We start from the raw sequence: 27,130 nt of genomic DNA, 5'->3' as shown, positions 1-27,130 counted from the left end.
CCCTGGGTAAGGGTACGGATGAAACCGTATCGGGTGCCAGAAGCCCAGAGGCAAGCCATCGTGGCCGAAGTGAAGCAAATGCTTCAGTTGGGAGTCATCGAGGAGTCCCGGAGTGAGTGGGCTAGTCCCATTGTGTTAATTCCAAAGCTACACAGGTCATTTGTAATGACTTCAGAAAATTAAATGAGGTGTCAAAATTTGACCTCTATCCAATGCCCGGGTGGATGAGCTAATTGAGAGACTGAGGGAGGCCCAGTACTTCACGACGCTCGATCTCACCAAAGGTTACTGGCAGGTTCCGTTAACCAAATCGTCGAAAGAAAAGACTGCTTTTATAATGCCAGAGGGTCTCTATCAATATGTCATTTTGCCTTTTGGGTTACATGGGGCTTCGGCCACATTCCAGAGGCTGATGGACATAGTGTTAGAGCCTCATCAGAAATGCACGTCGGCGTATTTAGACGACATAGTCATCTTTAGTGCGGATTGGAATATCCACCTGTCCCAGGTACAAGCAGTGCTGGATTCTCTCTAAATCGCGGGGTTAACAGTGAACCCAAAGAAATGTGCGGTAGGGCTCACGGAAGCCCGGAACTTAGGTTACGTGATCAGCCGTGGGCTTATCAAACCCCAAGTAAACAAGATCAAGGCCATTCAAAACTGGCCTAAGCCGTTGAGTACCAAACAGGTGAGGGCGTTCCTCGGCATCATTGGGTACTACCTCCGGTTTATACCAACTTTTGCTTGAAGATCGGCACCCATAACTGACCCGTTAAAAGGTAAGAAGTCGGTGATGGTACGGTGGAATCCTCAAGCAGAGGAAGCATTCCAGTCCCTGATCTCAGTGTTGTCTGGACAGCAGGTCCTCTGCAGCCCCAACTTCAAGAAAACCTTTATCGTGCAAACAGATGCCTCAGAGGTAGGTCTAGGTGCAGTACTGTCGCAAGAGGTTAACGGGGATGAGCACCCAGTCACCTACTTGAGCAGGAAACGGACCCCGGCAGAGAAAAACTATAGCGTAGTGGAGAAGGAGTGCTTGGCGTCCTTTAAGTGGGCCTTGGAGTCCTTACATTACTATTTGCTCTGGCATCAATTTCGTTTAGTAACGGACCATTCACCCCTCGTCTGGATGAGAAACGCAAAAGAGAGGAATGCTCAGGTCACCAGATGGTTCCTGGTCCTACAAAACTTCAGTTTCTCAGTAGAACATCGGGCAGGGAAGTCACAGGAAAATGCGGATGCCCTGTCACTGCCCCCTGTATGGTGACAAATGTTCAACCTCACAAGTTTGAACAGGGGGGGTATGTGAGGCAGTAATTGGTGTTATATGTGAGGGTCTCTATGTGTCCCCCCAGGATGCGTACTGAGGTGGAGGGTGTGCATTGCAGTGACAGGTATAGCTGTGATTGCAATGAAAAATAAAAGTAAGTTGGTACTTGGGCAAGCTATTTGTCCAGGGCAGATTTAAGAAAACCTGTCACCCTTTTATTTTTGAAGCGGACAACAGGATGGTAGTGGGGCAGTCCGTTTCCTTCCCGGTCAGGCCTTCCATGTGGCTGACGGCCACAGGTTCCTTGTCAAAACCCTACAGCAAAGAGTTGGGCGTGTCAGTTCTGGTTTGCAAGCGTGCAGAGAAGCTCTGCAGAGCTCAGCCTGTGTGAGGTAACAGAGCCAAAAGGCCTGGCACCCCTCAGTGTGAGACGGTGGTGCAGTTGCCCACGGTAACAGGTCTCGGTTACAGACTGTCTTGTTTCCCAGCTGTGATCCGGAGGACACCTTTTGTATTCCAGTTGTAAGTTTCTTTGGACATTAAAATACATTGGGTTTGAATGTTTCTGTGGTCACTGCCTGTCTGTCACACTGTACCAACCCCACTGCACAACACTCCTAATTCTGTTAGTCCCAAAGGTCGGATCCCAACTTATCACTATTGAGATATGCCATCAATTTATATTTCTGGGAAACCAGTCCATAGACCATCAATTTGCAATCAGTAGGGGATTGCTGCAGCATCCGCGAACTTTATCCAGGTAAAGCTGCATGTTAATACATATGGCTGTGAGCCTTATTTCTGCTGTAGTTTCATCACACTATGTCACATGCAAATTTAATAAATGCATTGTGGAAGCAAAATGCATGAGCTTGCAATTATCACAACACTTTACGCATGGACACATAATAGACTCGTATTACTTAATAGAACGCAATAAGAATTTGTAGTAAGCAGTATTGCTCTGATATGTTATCTAATTGCATTAGCAATTTTAATTGTGCATAATTTATCTATGTCACGCCTAAGTCTTAAAGGAATACTTTTTGTAAATGGAAGAATATTTCTTTAACCCCTTCATGACCCAGCCTATTTTGACCTTAAAGACCTTGCCGTTTTTTGCAATTCTGACCAGTGTCCCTTTATGAGGTAATAACTCAGGAACGCTTCAACGTATCCTAGCGGTTCTGAGATTGTTTTTTTCGTGACATATTGGGCTTCATGTTAGTGGTAAATTTAGGTCAATAAATTCTGCGTTTATTTGTGATAAAAACGGAAATTTGGCGAAAATTTTGAAAATTTCGCAATTTTCACATTTTGAATTTTTATTCTGTTAAACCAGAGAGATATGTGACACAAAATAGTTAATAAATAACATTTCCCACATGTTTTCTTTACATCAGCACAATTTTGGAAACAAAATTTTTTTTTGTTAGGAAGTTATAAGGGTTAAAATTTGACCAGCGATTTGTCATTTTTACAACGAAATTTACAAAACCATTTTTTTTAGGGACCACCTCACATTTGAAGTCAGTTTGAGGGGTCTATATGGCTGAAAATACCCAAAAGTGACACCATTCTAAAAACTGCACCCCTCAAGGTACTCAAAACCACATTCAAGAAGTTTATTAACCCTTCAGGTGCTTCACAGCAGCAGAAGCAACATGGAAGGAAAAAATGAACATTTAACTTTTTAGTCACAAAAATTATCTTTTAGCAACAATTTTTTTATTTTCCCAATGGTAAAAGGAGAAACTGAACCACGAAAGTTGTTGTCCAATTTGTCCTGAGTACGCTGATACCTCATATGTGGGGGTAAACCACTGTTTGGGCGCACGGCAGGGCTTGGAAGGGAAGGAGCGCCATTTGACTTTTTGAATCAAAAATTGGCTCCACTCTTTAGCGGACACCATGTCACGTTTGGAGAGCCCCCGTGTGCCTAAAAATTGGAGCTCCCCCACAAGTGACCCCATTTTGGAAACTAGACGCCCCAAGGAACTTATCTAGATGCATAGTGAGCACTTTGAACCCCCAGGTGCTTCACAAATTGATCCGTAAAAATGAAAAAGTACTTTTTTTTCACAAAAAAATTCTTTTAGCCTCAATTTTTTCATTTTCACATGGGCAACAGGATAAAATGGATCCTAAAATGTGTTGGGCAATTTCTCCTGAGTACACCAATACCTCACATGTGGGGGTAAACCACTGTTTTGGCACATGGTAAGGCTCGGAAGGGAAGGAGCGCCATTTGACTTTTTGAATGAAAAATTATTTCCATCGTTAGCGGACACCATGTCGCGTTTGGAGAGCTCCTGTGTGCCTAAACATTGGCGCTCCCCCACAAGTGACCCCATTTTGGAAACTAGACCCCCCAAGGAACTTATTTAGATGCCTAGTGAGCACTTTAAACCCTCAGGTGCTTCACAAATTGATCTGTAAAAATGAAAAAGTACTTTTTTTTCACAAAAAAATTCTTTTCGCCTCAATTTTTTCATTTTCACATGGGCAGTAGGATAAAATGGATCATAAAATTTGTTGGGCAATTTCTCCCGAGTACGCCGATACCTCATATGTGGGGGTAAACCACTGTTTGGGCACACGGCAGGGCTCGGAAGGGAAGGCGCGCCATTTGACTTTTTGAATGGAAAATTAGCTCCAATTGTTAGCGGACACCATGTCGCGTTTGGAGAGCCCCTGTGTGCCTAAACATTGGAGCTCCCCTACAAGTGACCCCATTTTGGAAACTAGACCCCCCAAGGAACTTATCTAGATGCATATTGAGCACTTTAAACCCCCAGGTGCTTCACAGAAGTTTATAACGCAGAGCCATGAAAATAAAAAATAATTTTTCTTTCCTCAAAAATGATTTTTTAGCCTGGAATTTCCTATTTTGCCAAGGATAATGGGAGAAATTGGACCCCAAATATTGTTGTCCAGTTTGTCCTGAGTACGCTGATACCCCATATGTGGGGGTATACCACTGTTTGGGCGCACGGCAGGGCTCGGAAGGGATGGCACGCCATTTGGCTTTTTAAATGGAAAATTAGCTCCAATCATTAGCGGACACCATGTCACGTTTGGAGAGCCCCTGTGTGCTTAAACATTGGAGATCCCCCAGAAATGACACCATTTTGGAAACTAGACCCCCAAAGGAACTAATCTAGATGTGTGGTGAGGACTTTGAACCCCCAAGTGCTTCACAGAAGTTTATAACGCAGAGCCATGAAAATAAAAATAAAAAATTATTTTCTCAAAAATGATCTTTTAGCCTGCAATTTTTTATTTTCCCAAGGGTAACAGGAGAAATTTGACCCCAAAAGTTGTTGTCCAGTTTCTCCTGAGTACGCTGATACCCCATATGTGGGGGTAAATCACTGTTTGGGCACATGCCGGGGCTCGGAAGTGAAGTAGTGACGTTTTGAAATGCAGACTTTGATGGAATGCTCTGTGGGCGTCACGTTGCGTTTGCAGAGCCCCTGATGTGGCTTAACAGTAGAAACCCCCCACAAGTGACCCCATTTTGGAAACTAGACCCCCAAAGGAACTTATCTAGATGTGTGGTGAGCACTTTGAACCCCCAAGTGCTTCATAGAAGTTTATAATGCAGAGCCGTGAAAATAATAAATACGTTTTCTTTCCTCAAAAATAATTATTTAGCCCAGAATTTTTTATTTTCCCAAGGGTTACAGAAGAAATTGGACCCCAAAAGTTGTTGTCCAGTTTCTCCTGAGTACGCTGATACCTCATATGTGGGGGTAAACCACTGTTTGGGCACATGCCGAGGCTCGGAAGTGAAGTAGTGACGTTTTGAAATGCAGACTTTGATGGAATGGTCTGCGGGTGTCACGTTGCGTTTGCAGAGCCCCTGGTGTGCCTAAACAGTAGAAACCCCCACAAGTGACCCCATTTTAGAAACTAGACCCCCCAAGGAACTTATCTAGATATGTGGTGAGCACTTTGAACCCCCAAGTGCTTCACAGACGTTTACAACGCAGAGCCGTGAAAATAAAAAATCATTTTTCTTTCCTCAAAAATTATGTTTTAGCAAGCATTTTTTTAGATTCACAAGGGTAACAGGAGAAATTGGACCCCAGTAATTGTTGCGCAGTTTATCCTGAGTACACTGATACCCCATATGTGGGGGTAAACCACTGTTTGGGCACACATCAGGGCTCGGAAGTGAGGGAGCACCATTTGACTTTTTGAATACGAGATTGGCTGGAATCAATGGTGGCACCATGTTGCGTTTGGAGACCCCTGATGTGCCTAAACAGTGGAAACCCCTCAATTCTACCTCCAACACTAACCCCAACACACCCCTAACCCTAATCCCAACTGTAGCCATAACCCTAATCACAACCCTAACCGCAACACACCCCTAACCACAACCCTAACCCCAACACACCCCTAACCCTAACCACAACCCTAACTCCAACCCTAACCCTAAGGCTATGTGCCCACGTTGCGGATTCGTGTGAGATATTTCCGCACCATTTTTGAAAAATCCACGTGTAAAAGGCACTGCGTTTTACCTGCGGATTTTCCACGGATTTCCAGTGTTTTTTGTGCGGATTTCACCTGCGGATTCCTATTGAGGAACAGGTGTAAAACGCTGCGGAATCCGCACAAAGAATTGACATGCTGCGGAAAATACAACGCAGCGTTTCCGCGCGGTATTTTCCGCACCATGGGCACAGCGGATTTGGTTTTTCATATGTTTACATGGTACTGTAAACCTGATGGAACACTGCTGCGGATCCGCAGCCAAATCCGCACCGTGTGCACATGGCCTAATTCTAAAGGTATGTGCACACGCTGCGGAAAACGCTGCGGATCCGCAGCAGTTTCCCATGAGTTTACAGTTCAATGTAAACCTACGGGAAACAAAAATCGCTGTACACATGCTGCGGAAAAACTGCACGGAAACGCAGCGGTTTACATTCCGCAGCATGTCACTTCTTTGTGCGGATTCCGCAGCGGTTTTACAACTGCTCCAATAGAAAATCGCAGTTGTAAAACCGCAGTGAAATGCGCAGAAAAAAACGCGGTAAATCCGCCATAAATCCGCAGCGGTTTAGCACTGCGGATTTATCAAATCCGCAGCGGAAAAATCCGCAGAGGAACAGAATACGTGTGCACATACCGAAACCCTAACCCTAGCCCTAACCCTAGCCCTAACCCTACCCCTAACCCTACCCCTAGCCCTAACCCTAACCCTAGCCCTAACCCTAACCCTACCCCTAACCCTACCCCTACCCCTAGCCCTAACCCTACCCCTACCCCTAACCCTAGCCCTAACCCTACCCCTAACCCTAACCCTAACCCTATTCTAACATTAGTGGAAAAAAAAAATTTCTTTATTTTTTTATTGTCCCTACCTATGGGGGTGACAAAGGGGGGGGGTCATTTATTATTTTTTTTATTTTGATCACTGAGATAGATTATATCTCAGTGATCAAAATGCACTTTGGAACGAATCTGCCGGCAGGCAGATTCGGCGGGCGCAGTGCGCATGCGCCCGCCATTTTGGAAGATGGCGGCGCCCGGGGAGAAGACGGACGGGACCCCGGCTGGATCGGTAAGTATGATGGGGTGGGGGGGACCACGGGGGGGGGGAATCGGAGCACGGGGGGGGGAATCGGAGCGCGGGAGGGGTGGAACGGAGCACGGGGGCGTGGAACGGAGCACGGGGGGGCTGAACGGAGCACCGGGGGGTGGAACGGAGCACCGGGGGGGGGGGGGGATCGGAGTGCAGGGGGGGTGATCGGAGCACGGGGGGGTGATTGGAGCACGGGGGGAGCGGACAAGAGCACGGGGGGGGAGCGGAGCACAGGACGGAGGGGAGCCGGAGCAGTGTACCGGCCAGATCGGGGGGCAGGGGGGGCGATCGGTGGGGTGGGGTGGGGGCACACTAGTATTTCCAGCCATGGCCGATGATATTGCAGCATCGGCCATGGCTGGATTGTAATATTTCACCCGTTATAATGGGTGAAATATTACAAATCGCTCTGATTGGCAGTTTCACTTTCAACAGCCAATCAGAGCGATCGTAGCCACGAGGGGGTGAAGCCACCCCCCCTGGGCTAAACTACCACTCCCCCTGTCCCTGCAGATCGGGTGAAATGGGAGTTAACCCTTTCACCCGGTCTGCAGGGACGCGATCTTTCCATGACGCCACATAGGCGTCATGGGTCGGAATGGCACCGACTTTCATGACGCCTACGTGGCGTCATGGGTCGGGAAGGGGTTAAAGGGACAGGGAATCCTGTGATTGGATGTTTGTCAGCTCTGTTTAGCAGGAAAGACAATCACTCGGCACTTGCACAGGTGAACATGGAACAATGGTGAATAAATAATACATGGATGATGAAGCATCGGTTTCCTGCGAGGATTGGATTTCCTCTTCATATATTTTTCAAGTCGGCAGATAATGATCTTCTCGTCATCCAATGGAACAGTAGGAAACCAAGATATCTCACCTCTCTGAATAAGCTTTCTAGGACTTCTCCGGAAATGAAAGATAAAAGTAGTTCAACACAGCGATCCAGCCTGTCTGACAGACACTATGGGATATTGTCAGTCAAACAAGGGGCGAACCCATCTCGTATATAAAGTCATAGTATCCTGAATCTGCCCCCTGGAACTTTTCAACCTTTTCCCACATATCATGCTTCAAAGATACCAAATGTAAATTTTTGGTGAAGAATCAACAACAAGTGGAACACAATTGTGAAGTTGAATGAAATTTATTAGTTATTTTAAATTTTTGTGAAAATTCAAAAACTGAATAGTGGGACGTGCAATATTATTCGGCCCCTTTAAAGGGAACCTGTCACCTGAATTTGGTGGGACCGGTTTTCGGTCACATGGGCGGAGTATTCGGGTGTTTGATTCACCCTTTCCTTACCCGCTGGCTGCATGCTGGCCGCAATATTGGATTGAAGTTCATTATCTGTCCTCCGTAGTACACGCCTGCATGCTGCACCTATTGCAGAGCAGAAGCCTAATCTCTGACTGCCCCTAGAGATAGGCCCTGGATAGGGGGTGGGCAGGGTGCGCTCTAGTCAGCCCCCACTACAACAAAAGATAAAACGAGTAAACAAACAAGGGTATACACTTTGCTTGAGAAGACATAAGACAGATCACTCCAACAATCCTTCAAGAGAACTCCAAGAAGACACTAGTCGACTACTAGCACTTCCAACCTGGAAGAGGAAAATAGAGCTATCACCAGTGCCTTACTGAAGAGACTAAAGGTATTTAAACATCCAGCAAGGGTGTGTCAATCAGCAGCAGAAGATGGAGGTCTCCGCTAGGTCCTAGAGGGAGGGGGATATCACTCCACAACAGAGATTGTCTGTCACACCTGACACACCTGTGACACTCATGTGCAGTCTGTGATCTCTTCGTATACCCAACTCTTTTTCACATGTGCTGTTGCTTAGTTCTTTTCCTCCCATTCAGTAGATGTAATTTTCATTTTTTCTTGCCCAGGTATAGAATCTAGTCTATCTATCCATAAAATATCTATATCATATATATCTATCATTTTTTTTTGATCCAATGCTGAGGATCAGAATATGACGTACTCAGTGGGTGTGTGTGTGGCATAAGAAAAAATAAATCAGGGAACACACATACGTTCACACGAATGTGTGAGAATACAAGCGGTTACGTTGTGGCGCAGTACAGAGGAGGCACAGACGGTGCGGTGCCCGCAGGCTCAAGCATTTATACTTTTTTTTTTTCTTTTAAGTCCGTACAAGATAAAATTACCCAGGCATGGTGAATGCAGACAAAAGTCCTTATATTGCAAATCCCATGCCTGCTGCCAAAAACCTCCTGTCACCCCGGAGGTCCTGAAATTGAGCCATTTCTATCATCATACTCTATATAGGCATCAGGATGAGAGTAGTGCGAAGACAAGGAGTTATATAAACCTCAGTATAGAGATAGCGATCAGTATATAACTATCACAGGTTATAGATGGAGCACTACATCCCCCAACATGACCGTAATGCAATTCTGCGACACTCTATGCATAGAACACTACTACTTCCAACATTCCATTACATGGATGATGAGTGTTATAGTGCGGGGTATACAGCTGGCTGCCGTCTATATATAGAGGCGTCCTCCTCTGGTTAGGGACCATGGGTTACTGACTGTGAAGGCTGGAGATTTTTTAGTTAGGAGCAGCTGCCACTTATGGGTCATTTCCTTCAGGAAAGTTCAAAGCCAGGGAAATAGGATTTCCTTCCACTGGCAGTAATGAACTGTCCGGTGTGATTTATACAGTGATCAGCCAGCAGAAGCCACGGCCACCCCTGGAGCTCATAGCTGCTTCCTTCACCAGCACTGCAAAGCATGTTCTCCATCCAATACCCATCCCGTGTATCCTTAAAATGCATGTCCATCCCAGAACCTAAAATTAAGCCATGTTGTGCTGATTGATCTCTTAATATATCCCAATTCTGGCCAGAGTTTTGATTTTCTGAAACAGAGATCCAAATCCCAGCAAAATGATAAAATTCTCATTCTGGGAAGCCAACACTAGAGGGAGCAGAGGAGCTGACTGCGTACTGATCAGACAATGAACTCTGCGCTCCTGAGCTCCCACTAGTGGTGGCTGCAGAATTTCATGGTAAATTTCAAATCTACTTAAAAATTTGAGTAACTATGTCCCTTACAGTGTTTTATTCTACATTCACATCCAAAGCTGCATCTACAAAGTTATCATTTTCTTTTATCTTTGATTTGCTGTGCCATTCTCTGCCCCCTTGGCCTTGTATTAGCTATACCACAATGAATCATCTTTATCTCTAAGAGCAGGACACAAGATCTTTGGAGCTGGCATCATCTATAGGCATACAATGAGTTAATCTGTTATCTTTTCCTATCAGTGATAGAGCTGTGTTTCTTTTACTTTAGCTTTCCCTGGAGTCCAAACAAACTAAAACAGGAGCAGTCCTCCAGAGCCGCCGAAGCATATTGGAATCCATAAAACCACTCTATATGAATTCTCACACTCACTGGGGAAGGAATGGCGCACCTCCGATACCGTCTACTAGGGAGAACCCATTATCTGCTAGGAAAATGAAGAGCAATCGATGAGCAGCAACACACGGAGAGGAGAAACTATGTGTGAGCAGAAATAAAGGCAGTATACATCATCTGACGGACAGATATATAAGCATCTACCGCTACTAAAGTATTTATATTCTTGTACATAGGGGCTGCGTTATAGTAGTTATATTCTTGTACATAGGAGCAGTATTATAGTAGTTATATTCTTGTACATAGGAGCAGTATTATAGTAGTTATATTCTTGTACATAGGGGCAGTATTATAGTAGTTATATTCTTGTACATAGGAGCAGTATTATAGTAGTTATATTCTTGTACATAGGAGCAGTATTATAGTAGTTATATTCTTGTACATAGGGGCAGTATTATAGTAGTTATATTCTTGTACATAGGGGCAGTATTATAGTAGTTATATTCTTGTACATAGGGACAGTATTATAGTAGTTATATTCTTGTACATAGGAGCAGTATTATAGTAGTTATATTCTTGTACATAGGAGCAGTATTATAGTAGTTATATTCTTGTACATAGGGGCAGTATTATAGTAGTTATATTCTTGTACATAGGGGCAGTATTATAGTAGTTATATACTTGTACATAGGGGCAGTATTATAGTAGTTATATTCTTGTACATAGGAGCAGTATTATAGTAGTTATATTCTTGTACATAGGAGCAGTATTATAGTAGTTATATTCTTGTACATAGGGGCAGTATTATAGTAGTTATATACTTGTACATAGGGGCAGTATTATAGTAGTTATATTCTTGTACATAGGAGCAGTATTATAGTAGTTATATTCTTGTACATAGGAGCAGTATTATAGTAGTTACATCCCTGTACATAGGGAGCAGTATTATAGTAGTTATATTCTTGTACAGGTCCTTCTCAAAAAATTAGCATATAGTGTTAAATTTCATTATTTACCATAATGTAATGATTACAATTAAACTTTCATATATTATAGATTCATTATCCACCAACTGAAATTTGTCAGGTCTTTTATTGTTTTAATACTGATGATTTTGGCATACAACTCCTGATAACCCAAAAAACCTGTCTCAATAAATTAGCATATCAAGAAAAGGTTCTCTAAACGACCTATTACCCTAATCTTCTGAATCAACTAATTAACTCTAAACACATGCAAAAGATACCTGAGGCTTTTATAAACTCCCTGCCTGGTTCATTACTCAAAACCCCCATCATGGGTAAGACTAGCGACCTGACAGATGTCAAGAAGGCCATCATTGACACCCTCAAGCAAGAGGGTAAAGGTACCGTCACACATAGCGACGCTGCAGCGATACCGACAACGATCTGGATCGCTGCAGTGTCGCTGTTTGGTCGCTGGAGAGCTGTCACACAGACAGCTCTCCAGCGACCAACGATCCCGAGGTCCCTGGTAACCAGGGTAAACATCGGGTAACTAAGCGCAGGGCCGCGCTTAGTAACCCGATGTTTACCCTGGTTACCAGCGTAAAAAAACAAACAGTACATACTTACATTCAGCTGTCTGTCCCGTGCTGTCTGGTTCCTGCACTGACTGCTGGCCGTAAAGTGAAAGTGAAAGCACAGCACAGCGGTGAGTCACACAGCGGTGACTCACCGCTGTGGCTGTGCTCTGCTTTCACTTTACGGCCAGCAGTCAGTGCAGGAACCAGACAGCACGGGACAGACAGCTGAATGTAAGTATGTACTGTTTGTTTTTTTACGCTGGTAACCAGGGTAAACATCGGGTTACTAAGCGCGGCCCTGCGCTTAGTTACCCGATGTTTACCCTGGTTACCAGTGAAGACATCGCTGAATCGGTGTCACACACGCCGATTCAGCGATGTCTGCGGGGAGTCCAGCGACGAAATAAAGTTCTGGACTTTCTTCCCCGACCAGCGACAGCACAGCAGGGGCCTGATCGCTGCTGCCTGTCACACTGGACGATATCGCTAGCGAGGACGCTGCAACGTCATGGATCGCTAGCGATATCGTCTAGTGTGACGGTACCTTAAGACCCAGAAAGAAATTTCTCAACAAATAGGCTGTTCCCAGAGTGCTGTATCATGGCACCTCAATGGTAAGTCTGTTGGAAGGAAACAATGTGGCAGAAAACGCTGTACAACGAGAAGAGGAGACCGGACCCTGAGGAAGATTGTGGAGAAGGACCGATTCCAGACCTTGGGGAACCTGAGGAAGCAGTGGACTGAGTCTGGTGTGGAAACATCCAGAGCCACCGTGCACAGGCGTGTGCAGGAAATGGGCTACAGGTGCCGCATTCCCCAGGTAAAGCCACTTTTGAACCATAAACAGCGGCAGAGGCGCCTGACCTGGGCTACAGAGAAGCAGCACTGGACTGTTGCTAAGTGGTCCCAAGTACTTTTTTCTGATGAAAGCAAATTTTGCATGTCATTCGGAAATCAAGGTGCCAGAGTCTGGAGGAAGACTGGGGAGAAGGAAATGCCAAAATGCCTGAAGTCCAGTGTCAAGTACCCACAGTCAGTGATGGTGTGGGGTGCCATGTCAGCTGCTGGTGTTGGTCCACTGTGTTTCATCAAGGGCAGGGTCAATGCAGCTAGCTATCAGGAGATTTTGGAGCACTTCATGCTTCCATCGGCTGAAATGCTTTATGGAGATGAAGATTTCATTTTTCAGCACGACCTGGCACCTGCTCACAGTGCCAAAACCACTGGTAAATGGTTTACTGACCATGGTATTACTGTGCTCAATTGGCCTGCCAACTCTCCTGACCTGAACCCCATAGAGAATCTGTGGGATATTGTGAAGAGAAAGTTGAGAGACGCAAGACCCAACACTCTGGATGAGCTTAAGGCCGCTATTGAAGCATCCTGGGCCTCCATAACATCTCAGCAGTGTCACAGGCTGATTGCCTCCATGCCACGCCGCATTGAAGCAGTCATTTCTGCCAAAGGATTCCCCACCAAGTATTGAGTGCATAACTGAACATTATTATTTGATGGGTTTTTTGTTTGTTATTAAAAAACACTTTTATTTGATTGGATGGGTGAAATATGCTAATTTATTGAGACAGGTTTTTTGGGTTATCAGGAGTTGTATGCCAAAATCATCAGTATTAAAACAATAAAAGACCTGACAAATTTCAGTTGGTGGATAATGAATCTATAATATATGAAAGTTTAATTGTAATCATTACATTATGGTAAATAATGAAATTTAACACTATATGCTAATTTTTTGAGAAGGACCTGTATAGTAGTTATATTCTTGTACATAGGAGCAGTATTATAGTAGTTATATTCTTGTACATAGGAGCAGTATTATAGTAGTTATATTCTTGTACATAGGGGCAGTATTATAGTAGTTATATTCTTGTACATAGGAGCAGTATTATAGTAGTTATATTCTTGTACATAGGAGCAGTATTATAGTAGTTATATTCTTGTACATAGGGAGCAGTATTATAGTAGTTATATTCTTGTACATAGGAGCAGTATTATAGCAGTTATATTCTTGTACATAGGGAGCAGTATTATAGTAGTTATATTCTTGTACATAGGAGCAGTATTATAGTAGTTATATTCTTGTACATAGGGAGCAGTATTATAGTAGTTATATTCTTGTACATATGAGCAGGATTATAGTAGTTATATTCTTGTACATAGGGGCAGTATTATAGTAGTTATATTCTTGTACATAGGGAGCAGTATTATAGTAGTTATATTCTTGTACATAGGGGCAGTATTATAGTAGTTATATTCTTGTATATAGAGACAGTATTATAGTAGTTATATTCTTGTACATAGGAGCAGTATTATAGTAGTTATATTCTTGTACATAGGGGCAGTATTATAGTAGTTATATTCTTGTACATAGGAGCAGTATTATAGTAGTTATATTCTTGTACATAGGAGCAGTATTATAGTAGTTATATTCTTGTACATAGGAGCAGTATTATAGTAGTTACATTCCTGTACATAGGGAGCAGTATTATAGTAGTTATATTCTTGTACATAGGGGCAGTATTATAGTAGTTATATTCTTGTACATAGGGGCAGTATTATAGTAGTTATATTCTTGTACATAGGGGCAGTATTATAGTAGTTATATTCTTGTACATAGGGGCAGTATTATAGTAGTTATATTCTTGTACATAGGGGCAGTATTATAGTAGTTATATTCTTGTACATAGGAGCAGTATTATAGTAGTTATATTCTTGTACATAGGAGCAGTGTTATAGTAGTTATACTCTTGTACATAGGAGCAGTATTATAGTAGTTATATTCTTGTACATAGGAGCAGTATTATAGTAGTTATATTCTTGTACATAGGGACAGTATTATAGTAGTTATATTCTTGTACATAGGGGCAGTATTATAGTAGTTATATTCTTGTACATAAGAGCAGTATTACAGTAGTTATATTCTTGTACATAGGAGCAGTATTATAGTAGTTATATTTATGTACATAGGAGCAGTATTATAGTAGTTATATTCTTGTACATAGGAGCAGTATTATAGTAGTTATATTCTTGTACATAGGAGCAGTATTATAGTAGTTATATTCTTGTACATAGGAGCAGTATTATAGTAGTTATATTCTTGTACATAGGGGCAGTGTTGTAGTAGTTATACTCTTGTACATAGGAGCAGTATTATAGTAGTTATATTCTTGTACATAGGATCAGTATTATAGTAGTTATATTCTTGTACATAGGGAGCAGTATTATAGTAGTTATATTCTTGCACATAGGAGCAGTATTATAGTAGTTATATTCTTGTACATAGGAGCAGTATTATAGTAGTTATATTCTTGCACATAGGAGCAGTATTATAGTAGTTATATTCTTGTACATAGGAGCAGTGTTATAGTAGTTATATTCTTGTACATAGGGGCAGTGTTGTAGTAGTTATACTCTTGTACATAGGAGCAGTATTATAGTAGTTATATTCTTGTACATAGGGGCAGTGTTATAGTAGTTACATTCTTGTACATAGGAGCAGTATTATAGTAGTTATATTCTTGTACATAGGGGCAGTGTTATAGTAGTTACATTCTTGTACATAGGAGCAGTATTATAGTAGTTATAGACATAACAGATTTTGGTGGCTTTTCATACGTTAGAGCATCTAGTGTATAACTAGAGGTACAAGCTTTGGGTGTTGTGTTGAGACTTTTCGGACTACTGTCAACACTTAATTTTTTCATTTATTTTTTTACATCTTATAGCACTGCCATACTGGATAGGCATTGGATTAAATGATACATCTCTGTATGCGTGCCACCACCATTAGGGAGCTCACTGCATACTGTTTATAGGCTCCAGGGCTCCTCCTAGTGGTGGCTGTAGGAAGTCTGACTTTTACACTATAAAGATATATTAACACAGAATGTTCAACATATTTGGTGAACAAATCACTTTTACTTCGATGGCCCGTTAAATAAATCCTTAGCTTAGCCACGATCGACATAAATGAAGCAATGCTCCAGCTTCATTACTATACTGTCAGAAGATATTCTTGATACGAGGCGTCTGCCAGGCACAATTAAAATTACAAAAGCATGAAATTAAAATGTAGACTCTTTTTCAGACCAACTTAAAAAATAAAAAAATCTAGAATATTAAAAAAAAAAAAAAGAAAGTCCCGTCCTGATGGCATAACGTTAAATATGCTGCTTGTCAAACCATTTAATGGTCGGTTGGTTTTCTGACAAGTGTAAAAAGGTTTTTTTTTTTTTTTTTTTTGTTTCCACAACATTCTTGTTATGAAAATCCTCAGGTTTAAAAATAATCCCGCAGCGGAGCTGACAGGTAGATCGCGTGCGGCGGAACAACGGAACGGACGGATTGTTTCCAGCGAGTCTAGAAAATGTCACCCATCGGATCTAACCATTGTTTACACGCAGAGGAAAGCGGCCAAATAAACAGCTATGCCTGCTGTGATACGGGCTGCAAACAGCACAGGCACTTCTTAAAGGGGCGTCACAGCACAGAACCTACAGAGGCGCTTCTTAAAGGGACGTCACAGCACAGAACCTGCAGAGGCGCTTCTTAAAGGGACGTCACAGCACAGAACCTGCAGAGGCGCTTCTTAAAGGGACGTCACAGCACAGAACCTGCAGAGGCGCTTCTTAAAGGGACGTCACAGCACAGAACCTGCAGAGGCGCTCATTAAAGGGATGTCACCTACAACCAAGACCATGCCTCCTGCAAGTTTTGCTATTGGCACTGAAACAGTGGCAGCCATTCCACTCACTAAACGACCCTCCGACAAGCCAAAAAGACAGCTATACGATCAATACACATTAGACTAATGTCGGCTAAACCTGTCGATATCGACGAGATAATGTGTATGTGGCCTCCGGCTGACTTGTGGTCGGGAGGGGTGGTTGTCAGCAGTCGGCTTTCTAACACTCAGCCTGAGCGAGCGCTCCTGTGTATGGGAGAGTCGGCTGGGACGACCGTCGGCCTAATGTCATCCGTGTGTCATCAGACTGCACGTGTGCGGGACGTTGTGCGGACCGTGCTGCCGGCACAAAAAAACCAGACATGTCACCATGTTCTTGCACACGGACACACGGTCCCTGGAAACAAACTTGACATGGGTCTATGTGCGTAAATGTCTCCGGTACGTGTGAAAACTGTCACCACGTGTGCAGTAGACATGGACGGATGTGTGAAAGAGGGGAGAGGTGTAGAGATTACAGACAAGAGGAATAGTGGAAAAGACCAACCTTGGATCAGAATTACCAGTAACGAAAGTTGCAGCCACCGTATAAATCAGGTCTGTGCATCATGGTAAGGCAGTCTATTGTATAGCAGACACGGTATAGCACATTTCTAAGATGGTGGTCACCGCTGGAATACCACGGCCTGAAGAAGGATGACATGCACTTACCTGGCCGATGTGCCTTTGGAGCTGCCATATTTTGCACTTTTCCGCCATCGAGAGGTTTGGGGGGTGATGCAGTGAACCTGCATATCCCGGACTCTGATGGGGTGCTGGAGGTCAGACTGTCTGTGTACTCATTAGTCCCTGCGGTCAGCTGCTCTGACGAGGTGTCTGATATGAAGCATTCTGTGATGGTGAATTTGGCGTGTCTCAGCTGCTCCTCCATCTTGGCGTGCTCGTAGGCTCTTGCCAGCTCTTCGTAAGTGGACGAGGCACTTTCTGTAGAGACCATGCTGCTCCGTGCTCGGTCTGTAAGAAGAAAAACACACAGGCACTGTCATTGATTGGGTCTGTGCTGTGTAGGTCTGCCCTAGGACCGCCGTGGAAAAACCCAAGGTGGATAAAAGTTACAAAAACCATGGAGACTTTCCAAGATTGTTTCCCAAACTTCGGACCGGTCTAAGATGATTCAGGCCTGTTGATGGGCACAAGGCTACAAGGCTGTACTCACCATATTACCAAAGTAGGCATCTAACTGGGGCAATATAGAAATTGGACTAAGCCAGTGGAGAATGGCAGCATTAAAGACCACTCTACTGCATCACCAAGTGACCTGACCCTTTAATTTTTGGAATATATCCCCACCTCTGATGTCCCATTGATGTTGGATTATTACATTTTACTGTACAGAAACATATGGCACACTGGTTTCCAGTCTGGCAGCACAGTACCCTGGCCAACGATGGCCAACAATGGCATGCATGGTGTGATTGCATAAAATAAGTGTCCAGACCCATCTGCCCTCAGGTCCTGTCAATTTACATAATATATTTGCTGAAATTGCTGGCAGGGTCTGAGAGATGAGAAGGAGTGGAAATACTGATCCAGAGTCTCATATGTAAATGATCAGATGCAGCAGCGTTGGGTCTGCACGGTGTCGAGCTGTTGACGCTGTGATTTTCACCTTTAATTTAGCTTCTTTTAGATAGAAGTATCCTGAATTTCACAGGGCAGAATTTGCTTTCGGCACAGAATGGAAAGATAATCCATAATCCTGCAAGATCAGAACCTGTGACTAATGCACATGGTCGTATAAGGATATTCTAGGGTAATCAGCGTCACGCACAGGGGTGCAACAAGTAACCATGAGGCCCCGTAACAAAGCTGGTAACAGTGGCCTCGGCCCACTGCGGCCATTGTCAGCAGCGAGTTCAAAAGGTAAAATAATGATTGATATTTTGGCTCCTCATAATGTTGAGGCTATAATTCACAAACATATGTAATTATAGAGGCAAAATGCACAGAAATCCTGCACACAGCGATGTCACAGTAAATAAAGCACACAGTCATGTCACAGTACAGGAATAATGCATACAGTAATGTCACAGTACAGAGATAATGTACACCGTGATGTAACAATAAAAGGATAAAGCACACAGTCATGTCATAGTATAAGTATAAAGCACAAAGTGATGTCACAGTACAGTGATAAAGCACACAGTGATGTCACAATAAAGTGATAATGCAGACAGTGTTGTCACAGGACACTGATAAAGCACACAGTGATGTCACAGTACAGTGATAAAGCACACAGTGATGTCACAGTACAGGGATAAAGCACACAGTGATGTCACAGTACAGGGATAAAGCACACAGTGATGTCACAGTACAGTGATAAAGCACACAGTGATGTCACGGTACAGTGATAAAGCACACAGTGATGACACAGTGCAGTGTTAAAGCACACAAAGATAAAGCACACAGTGGTGTCCAAGTACAAGGGTAATGCAGACAGTAATGTCCCAGTACAAGGGTAATGCAGACAATGTTGTCACAGGACAGAGATAAAGCACACAGTGATGTCACAGTAGAGTGATAAAGCATACAATGGTGACACAAGACAGAGATAAAGCACACAGTGGTGTCCCAGTACAAGGGTAATGCACACAGTGATGTCACAGGACAGAGATAAAGCACACAGTGAAGTCTCAGCACTATGCTAATGTACACAGTAATGTCACAACCCAGGTATAATGCACACAGTGATGTGCAGGGATAGTACTCAGCGGTAACTATGTGACTCCATAGTAAAACAGTAACACCTACAGTGGGATCACATTCAGTTTTCATCCTGCCCTTTTATTTTTCACAGACATTATGATGTGCATCTTACCATTTATAGAGCCGGGCCCTTTTAATTGTTGGGACCCAAAACCTGCAGCCCTGGTAGTTACACCCAAGGATGCCCAGTGACCCAATAGGCCTGTAATATGGACCTTTAGGGACTCCATATGGTGCCATAGAGGGTCTGTGCACGCACCATTGCCCCCTATATGAGCAGTAATAAGAGTTGTTCTGGTTACTCAGAGTAATAACATGTAACATCTGATCGTCCAGAACATCTAGTAATCCAGAATCCTACATATCGACTGAATCCTAATGAAAACACAATGTACTTTCATGCGAGTAAACAGCATAATGCAATCAATACGGGAGCGGCGGGCGGTGGCAGTAAACGTGGCCCCTTAATCTATACCATTTTTTATTGCTTTATCATCCTCGCTAATATTAAGGCAATTTCTCATCTGGTAAGTAGCTTATAAGGAAATCAATGGCTGCTCCTTGCAATCCCTTTATTGGCTTAGGACGTATTTCAATGGGGAAATCAGCTCCACATTTACATTCACAGCGCCGGGAGGAGGAGCAGCGTCTTCAATACGATCGGATCTTACAAAATATCAAATCATACGCGGCGGATTGAGTCCGAAGCAATTCAGACACATAGAAATAATCTTGCACCTGCCGGTAATAGACGTTCTAATCGAGTTTTGTCGGAGGGGCTGATAAATGGAGTTACCATGGGAACTGCAATATAACAGATTCACCGGCTGGAGGGATGTGAGGGAGAAGCGCTTCATGGCTGGAGAATTCCAGATTTCTGTGTCTGCAGTTTCCAATGGGCTTATACAGAAATGGCGTCAGTAATGCGGGCACGGGATGGGCGTCTGAGGTGAGGATCATGTCAGTAGGCCATTAGATCATGGGTTGTCCACTTTAACTTAGATCTTGTTAGCTTGACCCCGCAGATCCGGAAAACGTTATTGATGTCATGGCCATGAGAGAGGTCTACGTGTCTTACGTGTGACTCTCACATCCATGTAACCCACTATATGACCACGAAACCTTCCAAAATCTTGTTAATGTTCAATCAGAGGAAGGGAGAAGATGTAGATGATGAGCAGAAGTAGTTGTTGTTTGAGAGAAATGTTCTTTCTTGTGCTTTTCGTCGTTGCCAAGCTTTATACTGCTAGGCAGCCACTTATGTAGTCAGAACCCCTCTGTGTCTGTTATGTGGTTTGATCCACAATGGTTCAGGATGATGTTGTGACTTGTGGAACGGACCACTGCAAATAGATTGGGGATTCTGACTACACCGAGAATCAGCGACTTTATAAGAAGGCAAAGCAACCAAAATACAAAGGATACCTACTGTATAATACACACAGGGACTGAACCTATAATTAAAGGAAACCTCCAACCTTCTACAGAGTTTTGGATGAATTCCTGAATGCTGGGACCATCGGAATATAACAGGGTCTCAATTCACAAGCCCCATTGAAGGTTACGTTTTACACGTCACAAAGTTTTACGTGATTGTTGTGCCTTTACAACACTGTACTAAAGTGTCCAAACTTAAAAAATGCAAACAGTGACATATTTACTATCTATTATAAAAAAATAAGTTACCTGTGTCCTGTGATGGGCTCACACTGTAGCTATCGCTTTCCTTGTCTACTGATCCGGTTGCCCTTGGTGTTGGCAGCCTCCAGTCTGTTGTTAGCGTGTGAGCAGATATGGTGGGATGGGGTCTATTAAGTGTCCACTGACTTGCGTATCTATTGCGGGCTGCCGGACCGGCTTTAGCGTTTTTCCTAGTGGTTGGATCTGTAAGAAAGAAGAAGTGGTAAAATAGGGATGAAAGTAAGGAAGTGGCATTCAAAAGACTGACACACCCCTGACTCATGTACAGTGACAGGGCCACTCCTGCAAGTTCACCACTATTCCATGTTTTCACTATTTGGGGATAATGGCTCTCACTGTGGTTCGCTGGAGTCCTAAAGCTTAAGAAATGGCTTTATAACCTTTCCAGACTGATAGATCTCAATTATTTGATTCTCATTTGTTTCAGAATTTCTTTGGATTGTGAGTCAAAAGACGTGAGCACAGCTACTAGGGTGCACGGGTAGGTTCCCAAACTATATGCATATAGATATAAAGAACCCGGCACTCAACTTGAATTAAACTTGAGGTTTTTTATTCCGTAGTAATACAAAGAATCATAAGCTCATGATATATCAGTAATAGAAACACCAATAAGGAGCCACTTAGTATACCTAGACCCCCCTGATAGTGAATAGAGTACAGAGAGAGAAGTAGCGCTGTTCATACCGTACTGAATAAAAAACCTCAAGTTTAATTCAAGTTGAGTGCCCGGTTCTTTATTTCTTTGGATTGTGGCATGAAATCTAGCTTTTGAGCATCTTTTGGTCTACTTCACTTTGTCAGGCAGGTCCTATTTAAGTGATTTCTTGATTGAGAACAGGAGTAGCAGTAATCAGGCCTGAGTGTGACTAGGGAATTTGAACTCAGCTTCCCAAAGATGTGATGAAGCACGGTTAATTTGTGTTTTAAAGGGGGGGGGGGGTCACTTTGTTACACAGGGTTCTGTAGGTTTGGATTTATTTTTCTCTTAATAATAAAGGTCTTTATATAGTAACTGCAATTTGTGTTTACTTATGTTATCCTTGTCTAATATATAAATTTGTTTGGTGATCTGAAACATTTAAGTGTGAAAAACATGCAAAAGAATAAGAAATCAGGAAGGGGGCAGACACTTTTTCACACCACTATATATAAATCATCTTTTACATTTTAAACATTATAAAAAGGAAAATGGGTTGATGCAAAAGTTTGGGCACCCTGCACTGTTAGTACCTAGTCACACTCCCTTTTGCAAGTATCACAGTTTGTAAATGCTTTTCTTCTTTGAGGGATTTTCTTCCATTCTTCCTTGGAAAATTCCTACAGTTCTGTGAGATTCCTGGGTCTTGCATGCACTTCTATTTTGAGGTCTAGCCACATATTTTCAATGATGCTTAGATCAGGGGACTGAGAGGGCCATTGTAAAACCTTCAGCCTGCTCCTTTGGGGATCATCTATTGTGGATTTAGGATAATTTTCCATTTGTAGAAGCCATCCTCTTTTCACCTTCAGCTTTTTTACAGATGGTGTTATGTTTGCATCAAGTATTTGTTGAAATTTAATTGAATCCATACTTCCCTGTACCCGTGACATGTTTCCTGTGCCATTGGCTGAAACACAACCCCAAGGCATGATTGATCCACCTAAATGTTTAATAGTTGGCGAGATGTTCTTTTCCTGAAATTCTGTGCCCTTTTCTCTCCATACATGCCTTTAATTATTGTGGCCAAAGAGTTGTATTTTAACCTCATCGGCGATCCACAGTACTTATGTTTTTTGCATACTTCTGACGCTGAATCTTATGGTGAGAATGCAGGAGAGGTTTTCTTCTGATGACTCTTCTACGAAGGCCATATTTGTGCAGATGTATCTGAACAGTAGAAATTTTGCTTGGTCTTTTAGACCTTATCTTGACCTCCATTGTTCATGTACCTGCCATTTCCTAATTACATGAGGAAGGGGCAACTTGAAAAGGCTTTGCTATCTTCTTATAGCCTTCTCCTGCTTTCTGGGCTTTCACCATTTTCAGATTGCTAGGCAGCTGCTTAGAAGAACCCATGGCTGCTGCTTTTTGGCACAAGGTTAGAGGAGGCGGTATATTTATAAAACTGGGAAATTTGCATCACCTGGCCATTCCTAATGATGATAGTGAACAAGCCATAACCCTAACAGGATAATTAACATCTGAAACCTTGGTCAAAGTTTTCGGAGTACACAAATCTCCAAGGGTACTCAAACTTTTGCATCTGCCTATTTCCCTTTTTGTAATTTTTATAATGAACAAAAAACAAAGGCCTAAAATACAAAGGAAAGGTGCCATCTTTAACGTTAGGCTTTTTAGAGATCACGTCATCTTCATCTTGCTTAACTGTTCCCAATAACAGTAATTTTGACCAGGGGTGCCCAAACTTTTACATGTGACTATATGTGCTGCTAACCTGAGTGGTCAGGCCGATTCTAACAGCCTACTAAATGCAGCTCTGATTATGAATGGAGTATAATATCTGATGGTATAACAGAACAAAATAGGTAAAGAATAAGTAAAAATAGTTAACGTGTTTTTTTTTTTTTTGGAACTTATCAGGATCTCGGAAAGTTTGGTAACACGGACTATAGTTGCCATTACAGCTCCTTCATAGTCTTTCACCTAGATCTTCATAACCTGTAGCTACCAAACACCATATCTGTGGTCACCCAACTTTACTAGAACCTAGAAACAACTAAATCGAAAACGAATGACTTATATTTTGCATTACATTCCACTTTCCAGGGCCGTCCTCAGAGAGTGTCACGATGCTTTATGATCAGATGCTCAGCTTCGCCTCTGGCTTACGGGTAATGACGCCATTTTTTTTTTTACGAAAAACGATTTAGAATTTAATAAACTAAACAATAAATAATCTAAAAATCATTCCCCGGAGAGGCCAAGCAGCACAACATCCACATCGTGCCCGCAAGGCGTAAAGCCTGATGTCTGATGTATGTGTTCCCCTACCCGGTGGCCCTCTCATCAGTCCCCCGCTCCCCGATGTCCTACCCTTGGTTCCGGCTCTCGGAGAATTCCCGCACGTCTGTAAATGTCAGGTCTGCCGCAGAGCCGGCCGGCGTATTTTTAGCCTGGCTAGACAGCGCCGTCACATATAATAAGGCTTTTTACCCCAATTGCCCTATTATCCTACTGTGGTTCTCCGCACCCCGCTGTGGCATTCTTATGTCTCCTGAGCACAGCCTTATACATAGTTTATGAAGCGTCTTTTTTTTTTTTTCTTCTTTTTTTTTTTTTTAACCGAAGGATTTTCTTCTCTAAAATAAATAACGAGAGTCTAAAAATAGGGATTTAGGGCACGGAAGAGTCAAAGCGGTAAAGATTTCTTGGCAAAACTGGAAGTGCAGCTCCGATTTTGAACATTTGATTAAGATTGCAATTTTTAAGAAACTGATGTCCTGTTCTCTAGTCACAGCCAAAGCTGCATGCAGAATTGTATAGTGTCTGTAATTGCCAAGCTACTTGGAATAACCAGACATATTGTAGATTCAATATTTTGGGGGATTCCCCCCCCCCAAAAAAAAAATAGAAAAGGTTGTCTCATAATCACCCTTCTATATTCCCCATCTAATCCCCTCTATGAATTAGACAAGAGAGACACTAAGTAAGGGAGGTCTCAGCTGTGAAGGCCACGAGTTACATGGTTGACCATTCATTTGAATAGGAGTCATGTAATACCACATTCCAACTGTAGTGGCCGCTGTAGGGAAAAAGGTCGGCCAGATGAAATAAAGTTAGAGCCGATCGATCGGATCGATGTTTTTACTAAAGGCATTATCATGACTGTCCCTTTAAAAAAAAAAAACACCCAAAATTTACATATAATAGTGACCAACAATAGTTTGCGTTCGTTTATAACAAAAAATAACTAATCATCAAATTTTTGGCACTTTCACTAGAATGGTCACCCATGATTTCGAGGCCACATGGTGTATATACTGAACTGTTGCAGGTTGTCATAACTTATAGATCCCTTTAGATTTTATGGTGGGATACAAATGCATGGCAGTGATGGCTTTGAAAGGGTTAAGCAAGCTACCTCCTGTGCGAGCCTGATTATGTGAGATTCAATTTTGCATTTTTATTTTTTTTCTTGTTCTTCCCAGGCTTTTAATCAATTAATTCTACCACTCGGAGACAGAGAAAATAACTTCATATATTATTAACCAAATTCCAGCTGATTACAGAAAGTATAATTATTTACCAAGCCTTAAATTAGCAAATTAATTAATGAAGCTGTAACGGGGGAGGGTAAATGACTCTATCCTCCTCGGGCACAATTTGGAAGGATCAGTCCTAATACAATGAATAATAGATAAGCTTTTGGTCGCCCGCAGCCACCACTAGGGGGAGCTCAGAGGATCACTGCACACTTTTATGTTGAGATCCAAGTATAAACAGTATGCAGCAAACTCTTACACTCCCCCTTCTGGTGACTGCAGGAAATGCAGTAATTAATAATTCTATAAGCAAATTAAGTAAAAATGACATTTGGATTTCTGCTAAATATTTGCATTAGCTATGCTGCCAGTATGTAGCAGATGAGACCCACAGTCGAAACTAAATAAGTAACATGCTACTTTTTATACACACCGATACAAAAAAATATTTCATACAGATTTTTTCTATTTCATGGGAAGTGTGAGTGTCATCAGACTCTAAGTGGATTTCAGAATGGAATCTGCAATCATAGGCTTGGATTCTGCATGCAACTGGAATGTTGCTACCGATCCTTCTAGGTTCCAAAGTTCGTGAATGTTAGGACCAATCCTCCAAAATGTGCCCTCCTATTTATTAAGCTGATGGATGGGGAAAAAGGGTGATACCGTATATGTACAGTGGGAAAAATAAGAATTTGATACACTGATGATTTTGCACGTTTTCCCACCTACAAAGAATGGAGAGGTCTGTAATTTTTATCATACGTACACTTCACCTGTGAGAGACAGAATCTTTAAAAAAAAAAAACAAAACAGAAAATCCTATTATATGATTTTTTTCCCCCCAATCTATTGGACTTGGGTCTGTGCCGCTCCAGGACCTTGGAATGCTTCTTATGTGGCCACTCCTTAGCTTCCCTGTAATGCTGGAAGACACAGCTATGATCCATCTATAATGCTCTTACTGAGGTAAGGAGGCTGTTGGCCAAAACCTCGTGATACACGACCCCATCCATCCTCTCTTCAATACTGTGCAGTCTTCCTGTCCCCTTTGCAGAAAAGCACCCCCAAAGTATGATGTTTCCCCCACCATGCTTCATGGTTGGGATGGTGTTCTTGGGATAGTACTCACCCTTCTTCTTCCTCCAAACATGGCGAGTGGAGTTGATATCAAAAAGTTCTATTTTGGTCACATCTGACCGCACGACCTTCTCCCATGCCTCCTCTGGATCATCCACATTGTTATTGGTGAACTTCAAATGTGCCTGGACATGAGCTGGTGTGAGCAGGGGAACCTTGCGTGCCCTGTAGGAATTTAATCCATGACGGCGTAGTGTGTTACTAACAGTAATGTTTGAGATACTGGTCCAAGCTCTCTTCAGGTCATTGACCAGGTCCTCCCATGTAAATCTGGGCTGATTCTGGACCAATCTCACAACCATCCTTACCTCAAGAGGCGTGATCCTGCATGGAGCTCCAGACCGAGAAACATTGACCGCCATCTTGTGTTTCTTCCATTTTCTAATAATTGTAATAATAACAGTTGTTGCCTTCTCACCAAGATGCTTGTCTATTGTCCTGTATCCTATTCCAGCCTTGTGCAGGTCTACAATTTTGTCCCTGGTGTCCTTAGACAGCTCTTTGGTCTTGGCCATGGTGGAGAGGTTAGAGTGTAATTGTGTGAACAGGTGTCTTTTATACAGATAACGAGTTCAAACTGGAGCAATTAATACAGGTAATGAGTGCAGAGTAGGAGGCTTCTTACAGACAAACTAACAGGTCGGTGAGAGCCAGAATTCCTGCTGGTTGGTTGGTGATCAAATACTTATTTCAATTCAATAAAATGTAATTTAATTATTAAAAAATCCTACAATATAATTTTCTGGTTTTTTTTTTAGATTCTGTCTCTGACAGGTGCAGTGCGATAAAAATGACAGACATC

The 27,130-nt window shown here is 42.7% G+C and overlaps 1 protein-coding gene across 2 annotated transcripts in view; it reads right to left on the bottom strand.

Moving 5' to 3' along the window:
• Positions 1 to 27,130, bottom strand: part of DSCAM (DS cell adhesion molecule) — a 570,150-nt gene that overhangs the window by 13,290 nt on the left and 529,730 nt on the right. For both annotated transcript variants that reach the window (XM_069760714.1, XM_069760715.1), the window contains exons 31-32: positions 20,968 to 21,165; positions 17,227 to 17,529 (exon numbers count right to left, since the gene is read on the bottom strand). In XM_069760714.1, coding sequence (XP_069616815.1) covers positions 17,227 to 17,529; positions 20,968 to 21,165 — 501 coding nt within the window. The remainder of the gene's footprint in view (positions 1 to 17,226; positions 17,530 to 20,967; positions 21,166 to 27,130) is intronic.

Source organism: Ranitomeya imitator, chromosome 3 (genome assembly GCF_032444005.1).
Source record: "Ranitomeya imitator isolate aRanImi1 chromosome 3, aRanImi1.pri, whole genome shotgun sequence".
Lineage (NCBI taxonomy): Eukaryota > Metazoa > Chordata > Amphibia > Anura > Dendrobatidae > Ranitomeya > Ranitomeya imitator.
Note: the sequence above shows the minus strand (reverse complement) of the source record. Positions and strands in the feature narration are given on the sequence as shown.